General features: G+C 39.2%; 1 protein-coding gene across 1 annotated transcript; it reads right to left on the bottom strand.

Moving 5' to 3' along the window:
* On the bottom strand, positions 1 to 24671 carry ERGIC2 (ERGIC and golgi 2). The gene is made up of 14 exons (XM_082479651.1): positions 24516 to 24671; positions 22112 to 22257; positions 18992 to 19100; positions 16909 to 16955; positions 15639 to 15709; positions 14163 to 14203; positions 13326 to 13427; positions 11748 to 11843; positions 9951 to 10006; positions 8881 to 8979; positions 7563 to 7660; positions 3779 to 3941; positions 2832 to 2911; positions 1 to 2053 (listed from the first exon to the last, which is right to left on the bottom strand). The coding sequence occupies exons 2-14, from the start codon at positions 22215 to 22217 to the stop codon at positions 1988 to 1990; spliced, it is 1134 nt and encodes a 377-aa protein (XP_082335777.1). The 5' UTR covers positions 22218 to 22257; positions 24516 to 24671; the 3' UTR covers positions 1 to 1987.
* Positions 24672 to 26525: the final 1854 nt, after the last annotated feature.

Here is a 26525-nt window from a genome sequence, read left to right as displayed (position 1 = left end):
CGCTTGGCTCTTTTATGTGAGAATAGAAAATAACATTTAAGTTCTGGTACAGAAAGTCAACTGAGATCAGTCTCTCCCACCAGCACAGTCTGTTCCAGGCAAAGAAGACACAAGTGTTAGGACAAAGCCCAAAGCAGAACCAGTCCAAGCAGAAGTAGGGAAGAAACCTTAGAGGGAAAAGCCAAAGAGAAACGGGAACCAAAAATTTACACCTTTTGATTTGCTTGCTCATCGAGGACAAGAGTTTCTAGAGTTGCTGGAATTTTAATCAATGTTAAAAAAAAAAAAAAAAAAAAAACCAACCACAAAAGAGAAAACTGCAAACCTGGCTGTCGACCCCAGGGACCTGCCTTCCTTGAACTTCTTTCTCAACCGTCAAACTGAACGAAGATCTTTCCTCACTTCCCACATTTTATTTAATATTTCATATATTTTTCTGTTTAGGAAGCCCTTTGCTTTGCATAGCAAGTCACCTACGTTATTTACACTGTGCTCATCACTAAGATCCACATGTCCCATACAGTACATTAACAAAAGTCAGCAAAATCTGATAACGCCACAGAGATTTTTATTTTTCCATAACTAGTCCTCTCAATTCCATGGTGAGTAAGGCCAGGGTCAGCATCATCTCCTAATATATTATTAAATCAGTTTTGCTGAGAAGGAATCATATTAATTTTTCACCCTGGTGGAGTAACTGTTCAACCACAGGTGTACACCAGCAGTTCAACAGTGAGAGGATGTTTAGTTTCTCAAAGCACCATCTGCATTAATAACATTCATTCTCAGTAGCATATTTACAATATAAAACTGATATTGCTCTCTTCATATATTTTACAAAAACCTTCATGAACAATAAGGATTATTTCTGCAGATCCCTTATCATCTGTCTGCAGCAAAATGATTCAGATTCCCTGAAGTCACCTACTATCAACTCTACCACTCCCTGCCTGGGCTAGCAGACCTCCCACTGCCCCAAATTCCACATTTCTGCAGTATTTAGCCAAACCAAAGCAAGGCAGCTTCTTGCTCTTTTTCCTCCCCATCTCCAGGATTTACATACCATGGCTTACATAGTAGCAGCAGGAATACAACGAAGGTTCCATCAAAGCAATTTCTTTACCAAGAAAGAGGTGTACAAAGATTTCCTGATCTTTTGCTAGGGAGTCTTGCCTTTTATCAAAACTACAGTCAAATGCCTTATTTAAAAGACTTATTATGCCAAGTCAAACAACCGTGCACACTGAAGCCCATTCTCAGAGTCCTTGGGCACTTCCGCGTCAACCCCAGAAGTGATATTTTCACTGTTGGCAAAGCGGCTGTGTGAAAATACAGAGGAACTCTGCTGTTCCGCATTACATTTCTTCCACTGAGGAATGGTGGGACTACAGAAAGGCAGCAGCTATCACCAACATTATGGCTTGGGCTTCACCTTACTCCCTGAGTTCTCTCATCTCCCTCTCTTCAGGATTTTCTAGGATTGCTCCCCACCTGTAGGAATAGCATCTTAGCCCATGGCCCCACCATTACAAAAGAAGAAAACCCAATCCTCAGTTTGTACACCTAAGAGAAACCCCAGCTCTATTACTGTCCCTCTTTGCCTGCTGCTGGCTCTTCCACACATCCCACAGATTCTTTTCTTCTTGGAGCCTGCTAGCCTTCCCAGGCACAGAATCAAGACGCTTCAGCAGTCAATGGCAGTCATCACAAAGACATTCAGCTTGACCATGAATACTGTATTGACAGCAACGCTCCTTTAATCTCCAGAAGATGGTCTGCCTCACTGGTCTCACAACCTCCTATGACTCCATGTGCACTCAGAAAGACAAAAAATTACACAAATTGTTGTGTTGGTGTTCTTTTCTTTTGTAAAGGCTTCATTTTTTGCTGCCCATCAGCACTGTCTCAGCATATTGCACAATGTTTTCTTTATTATAAAAAAATGTCTTCTGTATCAGGCAGGAAGAAAGTTAGTTTTCTCAGGAGACTAATGCGTACTATTGTCTGTAATCAGAGGTAAGTGGTTGCTTGTGTGGCCATCAGGAAGTGGGACCTAGTCAAACAAAAACAAAGTGTTATTAATGGCTTGTCCAGAAACCGAATCTCCCCTCCCTCCCCCAAAACACACTTCTTTATTCTTGGGCATTTCTTGTGTGCCTTTTGCCTGGTCTCCCAAACAAAAATTATACAAATCTGCTTGCTTTCCCTCCTCTCCCCCCACTCACATAACCCTGCCAGCTGGCAAACTTCAACCAAATTTGAGAGAAAGGTAGAGGTCTTAAAGGCTACCTACAGGCTTAAAACGGGAAAAATGAAAGTAATACAAAATCAAGTAGTTGCTAGAGGAGAAATGCTATTGATGCTCAATGAAGGGAAAGGTAAAGACTGCTCAGCTCTTTCACACTGCTTGGCAGTAGCACACAGGCTAATCAGTAGCAACACTGAACCCCTGCAGCATGCAGTGCCTCTTCTTCAGTCAGCTGGCCAAGCAGAAGAAGAATATGTGAAGGAGACTGATGAGACCTGGGAAAACACGTAATTTTTGTAGTAATATGAAAATAAAAAGAGTATAGTGAGGAAAATGGAGGGTATGTAGCAGAGAAATTTCTACGAGACTTTGTTTCATTAATTCAGCTTCTTAGAAAACACCTGGCTTCCTTACGTGTTAGATTTTCCAACTGTTTTTAAAAGCTGTTGAACATCTGCTCATATGTTCATCAAAGGGAACGTTTATTACAAGCATCTTAAGGACAACTCTGGGACTCGGTCCCAGTAGAATTTATCATCCACCCTCAGGCAGCCATACCACTTAATACTTAAGTTTTTCTTACCGATGTGGATCTGTAAGAGCCCAGTCTGAAACGGCAAAAAATAATTTCTGCTACAAATCTTCCAAAGCCATGTAAAATTCCTGCAATGTCAAACAAGATTTAAATTGTCACAAGTAGTAAAACTGTAGTACTTACAGAAGTATTACAACAGAACTCTACACGATACTTCAACGGGATACAATGCAGTAAACGTATGTAAACCTCTGAGAAATTAACATAAAAAAGGAAACATCAAGGGCAGGGGGAATTCTAACATTCTGAAATGCATCAATAAAAGCAAAACCAAAGCTATCCAAGCAAATGTAGTTCCTTCCATACGGCTTTCATGTGTTAGAATACATTCTGTGGGACACAAATACCTACTTTGAAAGAGAGCTCTTAGTTCAAGGGCTCTTTATCACGCTTTCTTCAAGTGAAAGCCGAGAAAAGAAATAACTTGTAATCAAGATACCCTATTATGTCTTGACTAATAACTGAATCAGGTAATTTCAACTTAGTTTATTTTTTTTAAAGGAGCAAATCTTGCAGTACATTGACAAGTTACACAAGGAAAATTCTCCCAATTACTTCAGATGGAAAATTTATCTCAATTTTTGGCAATGATTTAGCACAGGATCCCAACTGTAGGAAATACACAGAATATCAGAAATCTCTCTGTGTGTATAGGTGTGTGTGTATAAATATATATATCTCTCCTTGCTCTTCCAGAAGTAAATAAACTATGACAGAGTTACCAAAAAGGAAACAACAGGCCCTCAGCAGAGCAGAAATGGCCTACTAGGACACCAAAACCGACTAGCTTTCATTGCACATTTCAGGGCATACAAACGGTCACTTAGTCTTAAACCTGCTAGAGGTTCAGGACTCCCCTGCAATTTATCCATAAATAATCACCATGACCAAAAAAAATTCTGGTAGAACTTAAGGGGGAAAGCACTGATAGTTACCTGTAGTTGAAAAAATTCCCCCAATAATGCCACAGAGCCTCACTAAGAACTGCCAAAAAGGCATGTGTTCTTCTGTCACCGTCACCATAAGTGAACTGATATCATATTTCATGAATATTCCTGACACCCCATGGCTGCCAGCTGCGTGGTTAATTACTCTTTCCTGAAAGAAGAGAGAGAAACACAAGTTAGTCACTTATTAGTCACAAGGAAAACAATCTTAATAGATGTGACAACAAAGAGCTACTTAATCACAGTTAGCAATCAACAGACAACCAAGAAATATCAAGATAACTTTGGCCAGTACCTTCTAGGAGTCAAACGTTATTAAATAACAATTTACTTTCCTGGTTGCCAGTCTTCTGTGTTGCATACCAATGTTCACTACCAGGCTCTGGTACTATCCTCTCGAGATTTGCTTACATGATCCTTTAAAAAAGTGTGTTTATAATTAGGTTGCTTTTGGTACCTATGAGGGTAAGTGCCAGTCTTGGTCTAGCCTGTGAATGCAAATGAGTGTGCTGGTACAACACAGTGGTCCAACTCTTCCTACTTTATGCATTACTATTAATCACTCAAATCAGGATGAGACCTTCAGGAGACATTTAGGTTGTTGAACAGCCTTAGCTATGGCAGTTTTCCCAGAGGGTGTTTGTAAATCTGCATACTGCATCTAAGACTCATTAGGCTTCATCCTTCTTCCTTGGAGCGTATCTCTAGATTCACATGCCAGAGAGGATTTAATTGCTGGTTCTTAAAAGTATCAGGGAAGACCCTAAACTAGAGTATAGCATAATGGAAATTCAGAAGCTTAAGTTAAATTAGACCAATGTCATTTTTTTTTTCCTCAGTGCATACTTACACATAGGCCATAATCCATTACTTTGATGTAAAAAGAAATAAAAAGGAAAAAGATCAAAAATTCAAAATTACTAGAGCCTGAAAACTGAATACCAGTATCAAATCTCTTTTCAAAGTTTTTGTCAGTCAGGTCACTTCAGACAACAGTCACACAGCAGGAAATACACCTCGATAAAAATAACTAATTCACCATGACTAAACAGATCAGATGCCTCAGTCCTAATCCAAGAACTTTTACAGTTTCTTCTCATTTGCTCAAATTCTTAAACCAAAAGACCCCAAAGAGGAAAGCGTGGCTGCTATAAATCTCTTCATTTTTAAAAAAGGTTTCAGGAGAAAAAACCTCAACACATTCTTAAGTTTCTTTCAGAAGTTTGCTATCATTTTGTTGTTAGTGAAAGGTGTTGACAAACGAACTGCCAGGTAAGTCTGGCTGAAAATATACAAGGGCAGGAGAAAAAAATATAATTGACTGAAGACAAACTCAGCCATGTCTAGGCTAAAAAGAGTGGAGAAGACAGACAAGCAAGATTGAACAGAAAAGCAATGTATCACAGCTCCATCTCACCCACAGATTTAACAGCCTGTGCTCAAGAACCATGCAAAATACAGTACAAAATAAAAAGCAGAATACCACTTTGAAATACAGACTAGGCAATTTCTCCAGTCAGCTAAAGTTGACATAAACCATATTGCTTTATTTGCTACCAAACCAAAGTAAACAGGATGACAAAATAATGTATCAGTTATGATACCAGGTCACAGAAACTTTGCAATGGTTAAATAAACAAAAACCAACCCAAAAGAGTACAGAATGCTTTCTATATTTCAAGAATGTGACACCATTCAGCACTAGAGGATGGATGATCAGGCATACTAAGAAGGAGAAGACTGAAGGTAGTTAAACAGAACCTTGCTGTTGGCAAGGGACAACAAAATATTTGTTTGTTTGTTTTCCCTCTTTTGTTTTCCTAAACCTTATTGGTCTTTTGAAGTCAAATGGTGAAAAAAGAATACGAAGTTAAACAGAATGCCCAAAACTCCACCCTCAAAAGATACATAATTATTTTCCCACAAGTCATTTTGGTCTGCTTGTAGCTTCAACTGCTGCACACGATTTAACTGTTGGTTGCTAAAACCTGATGAAAATAACTAGCCCTGCATCAGGTATCTCAGATATCAGTGAAGCCTTGCTAGAATTATATCTTTTTAACATAGATAAACACAGTATATCAAACATCAACAATAGTGGAGACGATTCTGCCCACACCTTTTAAACTCTGCTTCCCAGTCTGTTCACCACTGGCAATTAAACCTCACTGTATTCAAGTTTTAGCCTTGGCTAGCTGACCACCTTCTTCCAGGTCTACACACACGCCTACTCTTATAAAACAAATGCACTAAGTTGTTCAGTGTTAACTCGTCTTAATAGCCTTTTCCAGCTCATCTGCTAGGGGTATTTGGTTTCCAAAAACAAAACCAAACAAGCTTTACAGGCCACAGGGCTACCTACTGAGACAGCCAGAGCAAGCAAGTATGTAATGCCACTTTACCTCTACTGCTCACAAGCTTTTCTCCAAAGCAACCTGTGACTGTGCTGCAACTTTCATAAAAAATACATTCCCCCAAGAAAATAAGAGCTAACTAAGACTGCACAGTTAATTGACAGAAACCATCTCTACAGCAGAAGGAGAGAAACATTTAATACAAGATGAAAAAAATGCAGTAAGGAGTAAGATAAGCAGTTGACTGATGTCCAGAAGTCTAAGGAGTGCCTTAGCTTGCAGAGAAAACATGAAGCAGACTGCTAGACCAGCAGGAGTTGGGAGTATATTGCATTACAAAATTCCTCTTCATTCCTCTTTACTCCAGCTTTCATGAGTTTTAGAGCCAGTCTTCCCCTTCAGCAGTCTACATGTCCCAAATTGAACCCCAAGACATCACCTCTATCCTACTTCCCCATGCTATGTATTTTTCAGAAGCACAGCATGGAATCCTGAGGAAATAAAGATTTTTCTCCCTCGGAGAACACCACAAAGTATTACAGTGAACTGCCATCCTAATCCCTGAATTTCCTTTCAACCCAAGGCTTCCTTCTTACCTCTTGCTTTATCTGTTGTTTTTAGTTAAACTTTTTGAAAAGATTTTTTTCTTTGGCTTTTGAATAAAAGATCAAAACAGAGTTCAGTGTCTGGAAATGAAACATGTAACTGGTACACATAAGGCCTTTTTCTTATTTACAACAGTCTTTAAAATTAGTCCCTTATGATTTGCCCATGTACTATGCTGCTATAACTACTTTCTTTATGTCTTCAGAATCAAAAGCCCCTCCAAGCCCAGAAGTGGAAGGTCTCTAGTCTGGACAGTAACTGAAGTTGGTGGTCCAACAAAGGTTAAACAAGACAGCTGAGAGACAGAGATGCTTTCTTTGTGATTAGTTGTTCATACAAACTACCTTTGTTTCCTTTCTAACACTCCACAACCATGTTCATGACACACAAGTGAGCTGTGGTTTTGGTTTGCTTCCCACACAGATAAAAAGCTAAAGGTGGATTAAATATTTGTAAAGCTACACACAAGATTACAGACCTAAAACTTACAGGGTTTCACCATCACCACCACCGCTCTTAGCATCCAGTGAAGTGGAAACAATTGGATATCTATCATTAACTCTAATATCTGACTCCAGATCTACGGATGCAAAACACTAATTCAAGAAGTTAGTGTCACCAACCATATACATTTTACCATCAGTATTATATTATTTACAGATAAATCTAGTGCATCTTCTACAAAGAGTTTCTTCACACTGAAGTTTTCAAAGCCACGGTACAACTAAATCTCCCTTTTCACATTTGAGCTTTTGTTAAAAACAATCGCTGTTAGATTTTTCTCTGCACGGTTTTCTCTTACTTCTACTTACCCTTTCTGTCACTGAAAACTGATGAGTTTCTGCTGAAATTTTATATGTATGGAGTTTGGTTGGCACAACTGTGATAAAATATTGGAACATCTGATTGTCTAGAAGAAAACAAATCCCACTGTTGAATTAAGTACAGAGTCAAAGACCATCCGAGACACTCACAAATAAATCAAACAAGTAATATTTAAAATAGTTAATCAGCTAAGCCGTTTACACTGGGGACATTCTTCAAGGAGTCTCAGCACTGCCAAGACTAGTTCAGCACCATCTGCATGGACAAAGTTAGATTCCCTGAGCAACGCCTGTCGGATTTGTACTCAGAGAAATTTACATTTTACCTACATAATTAAAAGAGTCATTAAGGTCAGGCCACTCAAAGCTTCAAATGAAATGTATAGTGTTTTTCATGACACCAGAACCAAAGAAGTTTCAGAAAGTCACATTTTGCGTGATACATACATCTCAACTGTGGTTTGATTAGATTTTAGCCATTGAATTGTCTCCACAATGCTGGAAGCCCTTCCAAACTGGTTACAGTTTTTCTCTTGATTAGACAGAATTCTCGAGGATTATTCTAGAGCAATCAGCATGCTTATGTATTTATGATTGCTCTGTCTTCATGCAATTCCCTAAGAGAACAAACACTGACTGACCAAAGCAATTTGTTTCAACTACCCTACACCCTTCTGGCAGGAACAGCCAACGGACTGACTGACTTTGAGACAAGAGGAGCTTTAGAAGGTTCTGGGATCACTCTCATGGGCAATACAAGTCAGAGGATGAGGTGTAGGTAGCTCTGTAAAGTAGGTTACTTTACTATACTCCTTTATTTATACATGAGGAAACAAAGTGATACACAAACCCTTCCTATAATAGACTCACAAAACAAACTGTGGAAGTGATAAGCTAAATACAGGAATAGAATCCAAGACTCATTATGCAGTTTTGTTTTTTTTTAAACCAAATCAGACTTATTTTTCCCCATTACAACAATCAGATTTACGAATCTCCACTGTAGCATACTGCTGCAAAATTCTTTGCAATATGTTCATATTTAACTTCAATATAACACAAATCTGGAAGAAACTGCAAATCAATTTCAGTGAAACAGCAAAGTATATATAGAGATACTGATATTATAAAGAAATTGTCCACTGAAGATGCCATGTAGATAACTGAACAGTGCATTGCTCACTAACAAATTTAGCAGGACAAGTTGTTTGTAAATCACAACATTCATGAAACACAATAATACTTTAGATGTAATTATTGGAGAAATATAGAAAACAAGATTTTTTTTTAAACACAAAACACTTACGATCTGATGCTATTTTTTCTGTTCCATCCAAAGGATTAATAATTCCTGGAATCAGCTCTCCAAATGACAAATGATCTATTCTATGAGAGAAGTTATAGGCTGAAAGACAATACAGAGAAATGAAACAACATTTTTAATCTATGAGATTCCGTACTCTTCTCAGAGAAAAAGATGCAGCCATTTCTCACACTGGAAAACACATTACTTAGAATATTTCAAAATAATGGTGTGCATTTCATTGGATTTGTGCTTGTGACTACATCAATACATCTACATACATATTTCAAACAAAACCCAAGTCCAAAATATTTAACAAAGAAATTCAATGTCTCTAGAAAAGAACTTCTAAAATAAAAATTCTATCTGAACCAATCCTGGAGCTGAAGACAGTTAAAATTTCATGACAGGTAATTTCCAGTTGGCGAAATACTGAGGTTATACTACAGATCAGGTTCTTGTATGTAACGGTATTAAAAATCCTAACGTTTCATAAATGAAATGTACAGAGAAAGCGTAAGGCAACTACCAAGTTACTATATTACCTGATTTTGCAAAGATGTTTAAGCTCAGTAATATGATACACTTGTGTTGACATAAATTAACGGGCAGACATTTGGAGGTTTAACCAACATCAAGTTCATTTTTCACAGTAAGTCACCCTTGCCTCACATTAAGTACGGCAGCAACACACATTTAGTATTTAACTCAGCCTAGAAATTAAGTTTCTAAGGACAAAGGTCAGAATTTTTTAACCTTATAAAAACAGATTTTGCAGAAATAGGTAGTTTGGACTGAAATACAGGAATTTCATATGGTATCTCTGTTGCAACAAAATACATTTGAGATTCCTGTTATCATTGCTGTAGAAGCAACCTAAAGATAACACTAATAGTGTTAAACTTATAAAAGTAAGTCACTACTGAGTCGTAACATTGCAAAGAGTATTCTTCACTTTCTTCTACAATGCTAGGACATCTTTACAACAGCAACCTATTTTAACACATGAATCAGGAGAGAGTAGTCTAAAAGAAATGATACTCATTTGTATGGAGATGACAGAAAGAACTTACACTCGTGGCTTACAAGGGCTGCCAAGTGCGCATGGCCTCGAGGGTGTGGTATTGCCCTAAAGAAAGCAAGGTATGTTTTATGAAAATTTTGTTTAATGAATCCACACAAAAGACAGTTTTCCTAAACGGGACTATGTAGAAAAATTACCTCTCCCCCTCTATTTCAATAAATACTTTATATACATATAAAAAAATGTGCATACATATAACATGTTTAAATATATATGATATATACATGTTTTACAAAGTTTTATATATATAAAAATTGTCTGTATCTATATGAAAAAAAAAGACATTTTTATTACTGCCAAGTACAGACAACCCAAATGACAAGGTACAGGAACATTAGACTCATGTAAACCCTCTTACACAAAATTAGTGTCTTGCATTTTTAGAAATGTCAAACACACATCAAGTCACCAGGCTACTAGAAGAGCCACCAAGGCCTATTACGTGAAAAACTGCAGAACTGCTCGAGTGACTAGTGAAAACTTTACCATACTTGTTCTATAATTAAGCAAGTTAACTATGCTCTGTATTTGCTCCCCAACTGAGCAAGTTAACTTCAGTTCTGGACACCTGTTTGTAGACCTGCAAAGCACATACAACGCAGAGGCTGGTAACAATGCAAAGAGGGAAGGAAAAACCACAACTCTGTCTGGAAAGTTAAACAGTCTCTCAGCCACACTTCATCCCTACCAGTCCGGCCAATAATGCTGGAAACTTCCCCTATTTAGCTTGAGTTAAATAATTACCAAATACATGTAAGCTTTGGACAAACAGAAGGTGGAGAAAGACAGTGAGATCAGTCAAGATAGGACTACAATAAATAACCAGGCAATTAGGTACAAAGGTGGGCAGTGAGAAAAGCCATAAAAAAAAAAAATCTACAAGAAGAGAAGGAGCAACTTAGCAGAATTACAAACGTAATGATGAGCAAAAGGAAGCAAAGGAAAGCAAAAGATTATTCAGGGTTGCAGAACTAGAGACAGGAAGAGAGAAGTGATAGCAGTACAAATGAAAGGCTGAAATCATCAGCTCTGAAAAAGGCTTAAGAAGTTGGACATCTCGGGGCAAATCAGAGAAGTGGTACAAGATCAAACAGAAGTGACATTTGGAGAAATACCCACACAAAGACAGCAGCTGGAATTACATGTGGATAAATCAGAGAGTATAGATTGCATGCTAACATTTCTGGTGACAGGAAGACAAGAGAGGACAGCAGAGCTAGAGAGCACAGAGAAAAGTGAACACAAGTTTCTATGCAGTATATATAAGCTAATACCATTGCCGAAGCGCATCTGAAAGTCTCTCCTCAAATCAAGATGAAATAGCATTTAGCTCCCTAACTATGGTTCTCTAACAATGTTATCTCAGCACTAAAGTGGCATGTGTCTACACTTCATCCATGTTAGTGAACTGCAGGCTAACAGAAAGGAGAAGTTTGGCCAGGCCCAAAGAACAGAAGTAAGTACAAGCAGTCCACTCCACATCATACCCTGACAGAGGATGTATTTTCAAGAGTTTTCATCCTGTAAGACACTGGAATTCATAACCACTACATTGCATGCAATAATGCACTGCATTGTTTTAATAACTTATGAAGGAATTTGTTTTTACCTGAGCAAGAAAAGATACCACACAGAAAATAATACCAAGTATGTGTATGGCAAGTTTAATGAAAACCAGTCATTAACTCAAAAGTGTAAAAGCATACACACACATATCCATGCATGCACTATATATAACATAGAAATAAATTCTTTTTTTTATTTTCAGGAATTGAACAGAACATACTTGCCCACAGTTATGTGAAAGTTCCCTGCCACTTTATTGACATAGAGATGACCATGAATTCTGCACGCATCTGGAGACTGTAATGAATTATCTTCCCTGGTTAAACAAAAACAACATAAAGAATACTTGAGACTATTCACTAACAGAAATAACAGCAGTACAGTTAGATTTCTTTTTCCTAGCGTAAAGATATAGCACTATCATCTACCTCTCCCTATTGCATTCTTCTGGAATTATAGCAGAGATGGTGGAAGGGAAGGAAACTAATAAAGGTCAGTCTGATGAAACCAATAAGCTTTCGTTTGTACTTGTATTCAGCTTTGTACTGGGGTACAAAGCTAACTTATGTTTCCTGTTCACATGTTCAGGTATCATAAGACTATAAATATATCTTGCTGCCCTGGGGATTTTTTTTCCAACTAGCTCTACCAAAAAAGGTTTGTTGGGAAAGTTTTAACACTACAATGAACATAACAAAATATATTAGTCACCTTAACAACCCTGTAGCAAGAACAGCTTTCAACATTTATTTTTTATGAAACCTTCCTCTTCCCATACCTGTTGGGATGTCCACAACTCAGAACATATTTCAAATCTGCTCCTTAAACACACCTCAAGCATAAATACTGCACTAACACGTATCATAGAGGCACAGAAGGACTTACTGACTCTGAAGACATCAACCAAATGAGAAAAAAATATTTTTTGAGCCCTCTTTAGCCTTGCCTTAGGAAGAAAGGATGTATTTAGTCCTCAAACAGGGAGATTACAACATGGAAAGCGCATATAATGCTTTTGGTGTTTGTTTTGTTTTGTTTTATTTATAGCTTGCTTGTGTGGGTTTTTTTTGTTTGTTTGTTTTTAAGGGGAAAGGAATTTCAGCTTTCATGTAGAAAGTGTTTTCCCCTGGGGAAGAAAAAAAAAAAAAAATCACATAGCATCTAGATTCAGGTAGACCAAGCCTACACAGTAGCCTCTTAGCATTTTGTGGGTAGCTGAAATAAAGTGTCAACAGCAAGGTTTCTCCACACAATTTTAACAGTGCTATCCTACACCAGGGCATTTACTAACAAAACACATTTTTATTCAAAGATTGCTTCTTTTAAAACAAAAAAATATTAAGTCACAGCTAATAGCAGGATTTTTTTAAAATGTTGCTGAACAGAAAGATATTCTTTCATTTAAAAAAAAGACTCTTGTTTAGTATTGCTTTGGAATTACTAATTCACATTAGAAAGAATGCATCAGAAAAAAATGGACTAAAAAGGTGTACATATATATTTATGTGTGTGTGTCTGTATCATGTATACATATATATCTATAAATACAGGCACAAAACCTGGAAACCTTCTCCAGGTTGGAAACCTCAGAGGTTTTCATAAAACAACAGCTCCCTAAAGCAAGTATCAAGTATACTATTTTAAAATGCAATAAAAAGCAGTAAGACCTTCTTTTCTTGCAAAATTATCTTCCAAGGAAAAAAAAAAAAAAAAAAATCACAACCACAATAAAATGTGAAGTCTAATTAAATAGGGTAGAAAGAGGGGAATGACGACACAACATCCCAATTTTTCTTACCGTGGCGGCAGTGCTGTAGAAGCACTTTTAAAAGCACTTTTGAATATCACATCTTGAAGAGAGTGTTCTTCCTGCAGCCTACTCTGAATCAGCTGCAGCATCCTGAAGATTACACAGACAAGTGTGAAAGCATGCAACAGGAAAACAAAAAATAACCTTACAATTAATTATCAGCTTCAGCTGCAGTTTATAAATCGAAAAATTAGCAAGGTTCATGTCAGCATTAAAGTGTTACAATAAACTTTGAGAATATTTTATACAGAGCTTAAAGCTCTGGTGTTCACAGTAGCATGTTACCAAAATACCAAAACTAGCCAGACTCCCACATAAGCTTCAGGTTCTATTACAAGATTATCAGTATAGCTATCACACACATAACCAAGCTATTCCAGTTTAAATGATAAACAGTGTGTCCATTATATGAAGTTATATGAAAGACTCAAACTCATTTCCTTTCACAAGAACGTGCCAATTTGTTACTATGGTTCAGCTTTGACATTCAGATATTAAGCTGTGTTATGCATCTGAAGCCATAATTAAAGCTTGTGCTACCAAGTATTCATTTGGAAACATAAGTTGAGCGAGTCCATATATCTTGGCTTGCAACTGCAAGACCCAATTCCACAAATAAGTCCAAAGCAAATTTTTTACATAACAGAGATCTCAAATCATGATAAAAGCGAAGTAAATTAGTATCTTTTCACAGGTTTGCACTCTGAAATTACAAGCAAGAGCTGTTTGACCCAAGACATAGTTCTGTTCTGTAACTCTAGTGTACCTCAAAGCCACTTCCAGTACAAATAATACAAACCATAGACATGCATCTCAGTGCCTTACCTTTGCCATTCTTTTTGTTGCGGGCTGAGATCAAATACTACCTGAAACAAAAATAACACATCTAATAAAACATGCAGGACTGAAGTCCCATCCATGAAACCCAGAAGAGAACTGGGGTGTGGGAAGGGGTGGGGATTTACAATAAACTTCACATTTGGTACCACATACTGGAGTTTATGAAAGGACTTTAAGTAATACATTTAGTGTTCAAGTATGGAAATTTCTGTCCCTCTCCCCCTAGAATTATTCACTTGTTTGCATTTGTAACTTCAGCATCTTTTCCTAAAGCTCTCGTAACTCGAGTCAGCAGTCTCTGCCCTACTAGCCTCTAACTAACATAGGCTAGAAGAAGCAGTGAGTGGCCATTTAATTCTAAGTGATATAACTGACATGCGTGGTTTTGGTGCAAACAGCAATGAACCGGGCAGAGGAGCAATCTTTGAAAAACAAGGATCCAGATGCAGCTCATTTATTTCTAGGGTCATCCTACACCAAGCACTGCTTTTAAGACAAGCTACCAGATCTGCTATACTTCAACCAGCACAATAATATCACTAGTAACATCTGTGCCTCTTTCTAGGATTATAATCACTGGGGCAACTGCTAGCACGCAGCAGCTACAGCAGCGCAGAGATTACTGTCCAGACAAAACAAGGAAATGTTCCAAGGAGAACAGACAAGCAAAACCAAGCTTCTTCCCCTTCCCAAGCATGTCCTTCCATTCAGCCATCTCCTCCTGCTCAAGCACGAGTAGGAATTTGGACAAAACTCTTATATTTTGGGATATGCTTCAGTTATTAGAGAATGCAATAATTACAGCAGGAAGTTACATTCTCTAACAGGTTTTCTGTAAACGATAAATTACTTTCACACAGCATAATTACTTCAAAGCTTATTGTACTATGCCATCAAAACCACTTTAAGAGAGCATAAGCTTACACAGTTCCAGAGCCTTCAGTTCACAGTACAGAAATTAAAAGGATACTAACCCAATTTATGATCTTTAAAGCCATTCCACGTTATAAGGATATCATGGTGACTTTCTATCCCTTTTAAGAATCATAGTATTCTTCCAGTTAAAAATCAGTTACATCAATTCTCTTTTTATGAGTTCTGATAGTTTTCCTTCCATATCAAATACTGTTAGCGCTTATCCCTAGAACTTGCACATGTGAAAATAACTAGCTGTAGAAATCACTAGCTTGTTACGAAGCACTGATCTGGGAGTCTGCTGTATTCAAATCTGCTGTATTCGCAGAGTGTGAACACACAGAAGTCCCAACGCTAGCCTTTTTCCCTAGCAGATTCCTGCGGTAAGCACTGCAGACCTCATTCATGTATCAGACAATACGCCGGCAGGGTCTGCGCAGCCCAGTTGTGGGGAGAAAAATACAAGCAAGCAAATCAGCCCAGTAGTGCTCTGCATCAAGTAAAGAGCAATTTGCTTTTTAAATAAAAATGTAAGAATCAACTTACTGGTTCATAGATTAGCCCATCTGCAGAGGCGACCATTGTTTCTGCTAAATCCAGAACATCAGCACCCACATCTATTTTAAACAGGGAGAAAAATATTAAGAGGCATACAGATGATCATAAAAAAACAAACAAACAAAAAGTTGAAATGAAGTTTCACAGCACAGCTGCAAACTTTCAGTAAAAGTTACTGTTCCTTATAACAAAGTCCAAACCAAATGAAAAATAATTCTGGCAAGAAGCAGATCACTGGCAGGTTAAGGGGAAATCACAGAATCCTACTTTTCAACCTATCACATCAGAGTATCATCAACTGATGCACAGTGACCAGAAACAAACTTTTCAGATTTGCAATATTTTCTCACTGATGTAACACCTTCACAGATGTTGTATGAACCACATACACAAGCTTTCTAGGATCTGTTATAAGTATTTTTTCCTGTTTCATAAGCACTGAATCTAAACCAAGACTAGTCAAAACAGAGGATACCGTTTTGTTTATTTCTTAAATTTAAAAAAAAAGTAGAAAACAAACCAGATTTTTTTTTATGCTAACTGGAAAAGAATTGAAAAAATATTAAAATAAATTTTAAGAGTAAGAAGGGATGACTTATGAATTAATACTTGTGAGACAAACATAAATTGTATGGTATTGATGTACCATAAAATTAATGCAAGGTTCAACCTAGCTAAAAAAGTGAGTCTTGAAAATTTGCTTGTATCGTTGGTATTACTAGTGTTCTCTCTCTTTCTCAGGTCAGGACAACCAAAACCGGTCTATACAAATAATGGTTCACTATCTACACGATGTCAAAAGAATAGCAAGCATTGTCTTTAAATAGGAAGGCATCCATATGTTCATCAGGAGGATGAAATTACCCGATGGTTCCAGTACTGTTAAACAGTAGACCAGATTAATATTTGCCAAGTTCATAAATAAATAAAAGTTGTGATAAATTCCTGTTGCTGAGTTGTGTCTCACAATGAGCTTTTAGAATATTCCAGCTAGAGAGAGTGGAACAACAGATCCCTTTTTTGCTGACAGAAAAAGCAAAGTTCTGTGAGACATGAATAAGATGGCATAAATACTTTTCTTCACATCTCCTACCAATTCTTTCAGTGAGTCATATGCCATTAAGATCACTACATATCATCAAGATGAGAAGAAATCTCACTGTTAGAATATTTTGAACAATATCCAACTATTGCAAGCAAATGCATATTCCAAAGAGCGTTTAAAGTGTTTCAAAACTTTCACAGATGGAATACTTACATTGACACCTCATGGCAACTGTAATATCAATATTGATTCTTAACTTACTGGAAAGAAAAAAAAAAAAGGCAAAAAGCTAATAAGTAACATTGACTGTAAGTATCAAGATATATATTTCTAAAATTCTCAGATTACTTCCAGCAACACAGTCAAATAAAATTTACACCAGTATATATAAACTTCAGCTGTTTAAAATTTGCGTGAACCAAAATGGACCTTTAATTATTAAAGCATTGATGATCACTTATAACTTAAGAGATAAAAGCATCAGATTTCCCTGTTAAATTTTACTACGAAACTCCTAACAGATTTTTGTTTTATATATTACTGGCCCAAGAGTTTGTCACACTTATTAAGAATATATAGTTTTCAATATTTTACACATTTTTTTTCCACACAACTATAACAGTGCAATAAATGCCACAGAATACAGTGGATCAGGACAATGTAGGAGTTACAAATCCAAAACTGAGCAAATATTTGAGCACCTCCCTCCTGTTTTGTCCTTAAGACAGGCCATAGCATTTCCAATCCTAATCGGAATTCTTCAGGACTGTGACATTAAGGATCAGGCTGAGAAGTTGCTAAAACCAGTTCCCAGAAAATACTGCCATGTCATAAAGATCATTGGAAAAAGCTCCTTTTTTCAAAAATGCTCCCATATTATAATAGCAAAATGCCTTTTATGTTCCAATCTTTATCCTGAATGTTTCCACAATGAGGGGTGGTAAAATATAATTCTTTCCATTGGGGGGGGGGGGCGGGGGGACGGGGGACCAAACCAAAAACAATACCCCAAAAAATTCCATCACACCAAAAGTCTGATTGTGTGTCATTCCCCAATATTCTGGGCACTTCCTGTTGGTTTTCATGTTCGTTTCACAAAAGTCATTTAAACTATAACGAACAAATCCCCTCACTATAGTTACATGATCCTATCACCTCCAGGGAGCTGCTTCTGGGAACTTAGCTGACCACAAACAAATCACATAAGCAAGGGATTCGACACTGGCTCAACTTGGATTCAGACGTGGTCAGCAGACAGGAGAAATGAGTTAGTGATACCAATCTCCATTGGCTTAAATTGTCACAGAACCACAGGCTGAGTGATTGGCTCACAATCAAACTGGAAAATCTGCAGCAGGACACCTCCCAAGTCCCATAATAGTCTCTTAAGCACTAGACTATCCTTCCCGTGTGATAGCTTCGCTAGGGAAAGAACCTACTTTCGCAAAGACCTAAATGTGAAACACCAATCCGTCTGAATGGATTTACTCTAACTTGAGTTTTTGATGCATCGCCCATAAGTTTCTCATATTTTTTTATCTTTTCAAAGGTTCAGAAACCTTTGGTATTTCTGACATACAAGACATTCAATTAATATGTGTATCTTTAGCTTGTTACCACAGCAACTAGTCAAACAGCTTTTAAAGTTGTTTCAGTTCCAGACGTGTGATATTTAAAGGTGTTCAGTGCACAAAATCTCCACTAACTTCACATGGACTCATGGGCGCCTGATCACCTCAAGAAGAAAGGTGAATGCAGTCCAGACAAGCACATGAAACCAACAGCAAACGTAGCTTCAAGGCAATCTTGAAGACCGTAACTGGAGACAAGATCAGTAGCAATCTCTAGGTATGTAGTCAAAGTTATGAGTGCTTAAGGTTCTCCTCCAGCAGCACAAAGCATAATGGCAATACACCAACTGTATAAACTAGAGTAAGTGTCATGTGAATCTGGTGTAACGTAAACCCACTGATTTACATCTTGTAATGTAATTACAAGCTGATGTACATATTACAATATCTTCTGAATTGCTAGCAAATAATTCCTCAGGGGACTCCACCAACAAACCTACACTATTTTGACTTCTTCATAGCAGAAATCTCACTTTCTCTTCTTTGTAGTTTCCAGAAAAGAAAAAAAAAACAAATCAATCAACAAAAGAAAAATCAAGTCCCTTTAGCATTTCATTAATTTCAATCATAAATTGCTTGCAAGTCACATGAACATTTTAAATCTATTCTTTCCTGAAATACAGATAATTTAAATTTTAAAAGGAATTCCAATGGATAAAAATTACCTAGTAAAATCCTTGTCTACTTCATATTCATATTTCATCCATGTGTCCCAATACACCGTGAACTCCATTATAGTCAGGATAGCTATCGTTATAAATGCTATCAGAGAAACTGAGTGGTCAAAAAGAAAAAAAAAAAAGTTTAGATCATGAGAAATACTATTCAGAAACATAAGCAGAACAAAATTCTAACATTCCAGAATCTGAGCATTACCAGTGCAATACTGATATCTGGTATCTTTGATTTACAAATCTGTAAGTTGCTCTTAGAAAAATGTTTCCATATCTACAGGATTTGCTTTTACATAGGAGGGAAAAAGAACAAGTCCTACCTTTACATCAAGAAAGAACTTTTTACACTAAGTACAGTCAAATCCTAGAAAGATGGGGAGGTTGTGAAATCCCTATACATAAAATTTAAGAACAGGCTAGATACTCCTCTGCATATAAAACCAAATGCCCACAAATCACTGTCAGGGATAGTCTAGGCAAACACAATCCTAAATTCAAGCACGAAAGAAGGAGAAGGTGCACCTTGAAGTCCCTTTAAGTCTCCACTTGTCTATAACCTAAGTTTTTATAACAATTTTCTTTATATCTAGTTTTAGAGCCAAGAAGCTAGCAGATGAGAAATAACATGCCACATCCCTGGAAGTGTTCAAGGCCAGGCTGGATGGGGCTTTGAGTAACCTGGTCCAGTGGAAGGTGTCCCTGCCCAAGGCAGGGTGGGTGGAACTAAATGATCTTTAAGGTTCTTTCCAACCTAAACCATTCTATGATTCTATAAATATGCATTATATGCACTGTCCAGTTAGAAAAAGGTGCCCTGATTATATTACTTGTGTATAGCTGCACAGTCAGGACTCCCATCCCAATATTTCAAACAATTCTCCCTCTGGCGATAAGCAACATGTAGCTATTCCTTCTACCAACAGCTAAATAAGTGAAGAACTGGTTTGAAATTACTTTTAGGAAGAAAACTAATTTTAATGGTATATGTGCCTTGCCTATCCCCAAAGCAGCCTATTCATCACACTTGAAGTTGTACAATGCAAAGGGAAGATCATCCTGCTGCACACAGTCAGAAACGTAGTACCAGAAGCACCTGCAATGCCCCTTTTATTAAATCATGGCTTTTGGTAATTTGAAAAAAACCTTCAGTTATGGACCACAGTAGTGACTTGTACAGCTTATGACAGTATGTTTTCCATCTGCATTCTGTGTATTTCTATGGAGTCTGTGAAGTGCAACTTGAGAAAAAACAAGCCTGTTGTTGACCGGCTTCAATTCACTACACTGTGGTCTACAGCCCTGGGGTGGCAGCAGGGACATGAAGGCACTGTCCTACGGGATCAGAAAAGAACCACTGTCTGCAGCATCGGCTGTTGCATTTCAAGTTCTAGCTTGTAACAACCACGTATATGAAGATCTTCATGTCAACGCATAGTGTGAAAGCAGATGAACTGATCAGTTAATTATTCTGGCTATCAATTTCTTTTTGGAGCCCAGTAGGCCAGACTCACCCCAGCTATGCAACAGGAAAGCTGGAGCCATACTGTCTATCCAAACACAAGGAAACAATTAAGAGCCATAGCTGCTTTCTGGGTAAATCTAAGTAAAGGTATTCGTGGATCTGAACAAGAAAATGAAGTCTTGTAGAATTTCCAAAGACAGATCCTCTTTTCTGAATGCTCTCCCAGCCCCAGAGCTGGAGTCTCAGCCCATTTGAGAGACAGGTACTTCTTTTCTAATAGGTTTTAAGGCACTGAAAGTCTGAAAATAGAGTCTTGATATGTTTTGCATCCCCATCACACCAGAAAGTAAGCCTGATACTTTAATCCTGAATGAAACAGGAATACTATATTAAAATTTTAGAATGGCGTAGAATAAGACAACCCTATATCGTCATTTATAAGGTTACTGGGATAAACCAAAGAATGCTAAGATAACTTCTAGTGTTGAGACATCTTTAAGGCACCCTTCACCACAGTGAAGTTCTCATGAAGGATGGTGCTATACTACAAAAAAAAGGAAGCTTAAGCATTTATTGTTTTTCTAAGGATTACAACATAAAAACAACTCACTCGCTTTCTCAGGAACTGGGACTAACATTAACAATAAGTTACTTAATCAGCTCTCAAAGATTATTTTATATACAATAATCCTTTAATTATGAACAGTGCAATTCAGGAAACATAGCAAAGTAATACAGATCTTTGTGATATTTATTTCTTCACAAGTGGCGTAATGACTTCAGAGGCTTATCTGTAGATTGCAATTGCTTCTTATACTTTTTATTCAACCGAGTTTCAGACATAATGGCACATGAGAGAGACTTTTGTCCTCTGTTTCAAACTAACTGCAAGCAGTTTCCTGTCTAACTGCAAACAATTCCAATAGACAAAGTCACCATTTCCCAGATCAGGCTACCTCTAACCCAACCCAACTTACAGGCGCAATTTTCTGTTCAGATACATGTAGTAAAGGTACTTCTTACAGCTACAGCTTTTTAAGAGAAGCTGAAGTGACTACTAAGGACAGTACAAGCACATGACCTGGAGTGAAGTGTTTAGTTTTTCAAAGGGCTTTCCTTAGTCTTACAATCAACTACGCCTTCAAGACAAAAAGCTTTAGAAAGCTGCTCTTCATCCTGATGCTTAACTTAGCTTAGACACCTCTGCAGAATGTTTTTCCTATTTTATGAAAGCACAGAACTGAATCCAACCTGCATTTCAGCTCATGCTAACACAGTCTCACCCAGAAACCTGACACGGAGAAAAGGGTTTAGTGAGGCAACAAATGAGAAAGTTTTATTACAGCCGTGGCACAGTGCACTTCCAGTTGTAGTGGGTTAGAAGTTTTTATAGTGAACCTTTACAATGTTTTGAGTCTCACCAGTTTTACCCAAAAAACTCACTTGAGATTAGTGACAAATGCGTCTATTTGGATAAGATACTATGCCTTTAGTTGAAGGAAGCTCTGTCAGTCCACAAAAGAAATCAAGAAACCAATTTTGGCTAGTTTCAAATGAACACAGATGCCTGTCTTCCTCCTATTGAAGTTTCTATTCTAGACTGAGTTAAGAGCCCACATGAATCACATCAGCATCTCAGTAAGGCCTACCTGTGCCTCCGCTTGCCGACGTCTCCACATAGCTTTCAGGAACCTTTGGAAAGGCATCCAATTCTTTCATCAAATTCAAGGTCTTCTTCCGATTCAGTCGCCTCATCTTCAGCACACTCCTCCGCTTCCTCCTTCATATATTCCCTCTGATTTAAGAATAAATTGTTGTGATTAAAATACACAAGCAATATTACTCAAACAGACTTGCTATAACTCTAAAGCAATAATAAGGCAAATAAAATCTAAGAAATATGTTTTCAAGAAACACATGCTACACAACTGGATGGTCACTCTTGCTTCAAGAAGACCGTTAAAATCGGCCTGGACAGTGCTGCTTACATTCCAGCCACATCCAGCACATTCAACATTTAATTACTATGACTAATTTCTTTCTTTATTAAATTTTTATTGGTATTGGATATACTGAATTTTAAATAATAAAAAAAAAAAAAACAAACTCAGTCCTGAAGTAAGCTTGCTGAACAGACCTGACAATACATGGAAGTCACTGACTTCGCAGGGAATATCTAATAGGTTGCATAAACTCTGGTGGATGTCAAACCACTCTGATCTCCTATATTCAGCCAATATGGGCACATACTATATGCTAAAGGAAAAAAAAACATTGCATTTTTACAGCTGTAGAATTTTACGTTCATAATAAAATTATTATTTTTCCCTCTATAAAAATGCCACCCAAAGCAAATTAAGTATCAAATCCTAGCTCTATCCTTCAGAATCCTTTTTGTCCATGACATGATCTCTGCTCTGCTTGGAGTTGTTGATACGTTACGCAGCAGGAAACACTGTCTTAAACCATTTCCAAAACATGCAAATATGCTCACAACCTGGTTCTGCCAATACGCTGCATGTCTTAACAAGCTGGCACTGCTGTTTTCCTTCTGAGGAAATGCTGCACTTTGCCCAGAATATCTGAAGCTAGGAAAACCATTGTGCATTTACTGTATTTTAAGAATATGTCATATTATCATCCCCTATTTAAAGACACCAAGTCAGGCAAGCTAACCTACACTGCAAACATGCAAGACAATCCTCATCATCATCTTGTAGAAAAATCTGTTAACTCATCTCCCGTTTCAAGAGCACGTCAAGTCTCCAGCATGTCCTAGTGAAATTACTCAAGAGCTATTACCCGCTCTGCCCCTCCCTGGTGCTGAACAGGCTTCGTACTGTGCAATAACAGAGGAATAGGCTTTACAGGAAATGGAACTTCACACGTGAAGAATCACAATCTATGCCTGCAATTTCCTCACTACACAAATGCACTTCAGACCTTAGTGAGAAGATACAGACTCTGCACTTGGCAGGAACATCAGTCAAGTCAGCCTGCAGAGACCAACAAAATGATACTGTGCGTATTGTACTGGATTCAAAGAAACCACAGTTAAAGCGGGCAGAGAAGATGGGTGCTGGAACAGAATTTCGGTTATACAGCATCAAAACAAAAAAATCAGGGAAGCAAGGTCCTATCCTTACTACACTTGCTTGATCACAAAGACTAGAACCATAATGTTCGCTAGCAGAGAGGAAACACAGGAAAGGGTTGCCTGCTATCCTACAGACAGCACCGAAGTCAGCTGAGCACCATTTCATTTTCTCCGAGTCTTTTCTGCTATCACGTGTGTAGGAGCACACTGTAAAAAGACACAAGACAAACCTAGAGAATCTGAGAACACTTACTAAAAAACTTTCTATGTCATCCTGCATCAGTGAGTACATGGATATTTGTATCCACTTTGTTCATTCGTTTCTTTAATCCCACATATACAGACTCACTTTCCACTACAAACCGGGACAGTCAGCTGATACCTCCCCCCGGCCCATCTCACCACACCTACCGCTAACACCAAGTATAAAATGTGGAATCCACTGCTACAAAAGTAACACATTATGAATCCAAGAACCCACTGCGTTAACAAAAATCATTATTACAAGCTAAAAAAAGGAAAAAGCATAGTGCAAACACCACTCGCGAGCGCAGCGCCCGCAACTCAGACCCACTGGAGGGGCTCAGGCAGTTTCCCCTTATTGGGACAACTTGGAAGTGAAGCGGTTATCGGCGCCGGAGTGCGTCTGACCATCCCCTCCCGCACCCGCGGAGCGGACCCACGCCTGCGTCCCCTCCCGGGGGCCTCGTTGCCAGCGCCGGCCGGCCGGCCGACCCTCGCCCGGCTGCCCAGGTCGAGGGAGGCCCCGGGAGGCGGCCGTCAGCCCGGAGCCCACACAGACCCGTGCGTGCCGCGAGCGCTGCCGGCCGCCGCCAGCCACCGGGCAGCCGCGGGACAGGACAGGACAGGACAGGACAGGCCGGGCCAGGCCGCACCACGGGACGGGACGGGACGGGCCAGGCCCCGCCGTCCGCCTCGCCCCCGCCTTCCCCTACCTCTTGCTTCTCTCGCCGTTACCCAGCGCGGCGGGCGAGGCCGGAGAAGGGAGAGGAGCCGCAACGCCCTGCTCGGCACCCGCCTCGCTGACCATGGCAGCGCGCGTGGCCCGCGGCGGGCTCGCTCCGCCACCGGCGGCAGGCACAGGCCGACGGGAGCGGCGGCGGCGCCCCGCCCGCGCGCATGCTCACCGCCCCACGGGCATGCGCCGCCCGCCGCCGCGGCCCGGGGCAGCGCGGCACAGCCGGGGAGCAGCGCGGCACAGCGGCCTGGCGAGCGGGAAGGACTAAGGAAAAGTCCATGTAATATCGGGGTGGAAATGGCGGCTGTTCCCCGCCCCTGCGGCTCGGAGGGAGCCGCAGTGGAACCTTCAGGTGTCCCGGGCTCCCGGGAACCGCAGCCTCCTGCGGCGTTGGGGTCCGGGGCCACCGGCGCAGGAACAGGGAAGGACGGGGAACATGCTGCTCCGGAGATAGGTACCGACAAGGATTCGTGCAGCTGCGGGTTAGCGAGTGGTCGTTTAAAGTGATGTAGATGGAGTATCTAGAAGAGCAAAGTGGAAAAGCGGTGCGCCCTGGCTGGCGGGGGTCATACCGCCTTGGAGGCTATGGTATAACAGCAGTGCTTGAAAAGAGGCAGTATCTTCTTGGGTTAACTACGGGGGGAACGGCTTTAAGACAGTGGGCTGCAATAGTGGGGGAACGGCAGATTTTAAGCTCACAAGCCAGTCTTCACACCTGAGGTGAAAAATTACAGTAAGAGTGCCCATTTATGCCCAAAATATCTGTTCTTTTCCCTGCGTTGGTGGAGCCAATAAAAAGGCACTGCCTCTCACTACAAACCTTACCCCCTTAGTAACAGCACTGTTAGTTTATCCCCAGATTCTTTCATTGCAACTGCAACAATTCATTCTCCTCTGTGCCAGTGTCCCCTGTAGTCTTTACACCTGTGCTGCTACACACTTACAAAGTCAATTATCGCAGGGTTACACTTTGTGAATGTCACCATGCCCACAAGTTCACGAGCAGCTGAGGCAACCTAGACATCTCCTTATAGCCAAAAGGGGAGCTCTCTGATACCTTTTGGGAAGCACTAACATCTTAGGTGACATCAAAATTATTCAAGGAAAAGTGCTCCATATAAGATTTAAAAATAATAATAATTTAAAAAAATTATACCAAACATTTATATTCATAGATCAGAAAGGAGACTGAAGACTCCTGTATTTTTTTGATAATGAGGCACCCCAGAAACACAGAAAGTTGAGTTTCACAGCATTAGTACAGATTTCCTCTTTTTAATGTTCTGGAGGAGAAAGTAGATCCATGACGAAAGAGTCTCGAGTAGGATGCCACAGCATATAAACAATTTGAAGAAAACAACTGTTTGTCTGAGTATCTACAGTATTTGAGAATCAAAGGAACCTGAAGATGAAAAAGTCCTACAAAGAGATTCAAAGAGCATTTTTGGCCTTTTAGGGATAGGCAGACGGTGGGTTGGTTTCAAGGAAGGACAGAAGACACAGAAACACACTGATGTCACTGAATTCTGATCAGTCTGGTTTGATAATTTTGGCAACTACAACAATTGGATTAGAGACTCAGAAAAAGGGGGTGAGTGAACAATACTACAAGAGATAAATAACCAGTCTGAAAATATGGTTATCTGTTCCCTCATCTCAGAAACAGCAGACAGCTTTAGCTACAGCACTTAAAGCTCTTACATTAACATGCCAATGGTCGTAGGGTATAATTCAGCAGCCAGGGATTTTGCTGGCTAAGCCCTCTTTTCCCTTGAAATGCTCCCAGCACTGGGGCCTGGAAAGAGCAACCGATAGATCTGGTTATTAGCAGTGCATCAGAGATGCTCAACAGATGTTCTCACAGGCTGTGAACTAAAGCAATCCAATCTGCTCACAGATAAAAATGGTTTTGGCATTAGTGCTCAATGCCGCATTGAGATGCCTCTTATAGAGGAGAAGTGGCACGGGACAAAACTGCTTGCAGCTT

Source organism: Vanellus vanellus (assembly GCF_965231255.1).
Source record: "Vanellus vanellus genome assembly, chromosome: 1".
NCBI classification, from domain to species: Eukaryota; Metazoa; Chordata; class Aves; order Charadriiformes; family Charadriidae; genus Vanellus; species Vanellus vanellus.
Note: the sequence above shows the minus strand (reverse complement) of the source record. Positions and strands in the feature narration are given on the sequence as shown.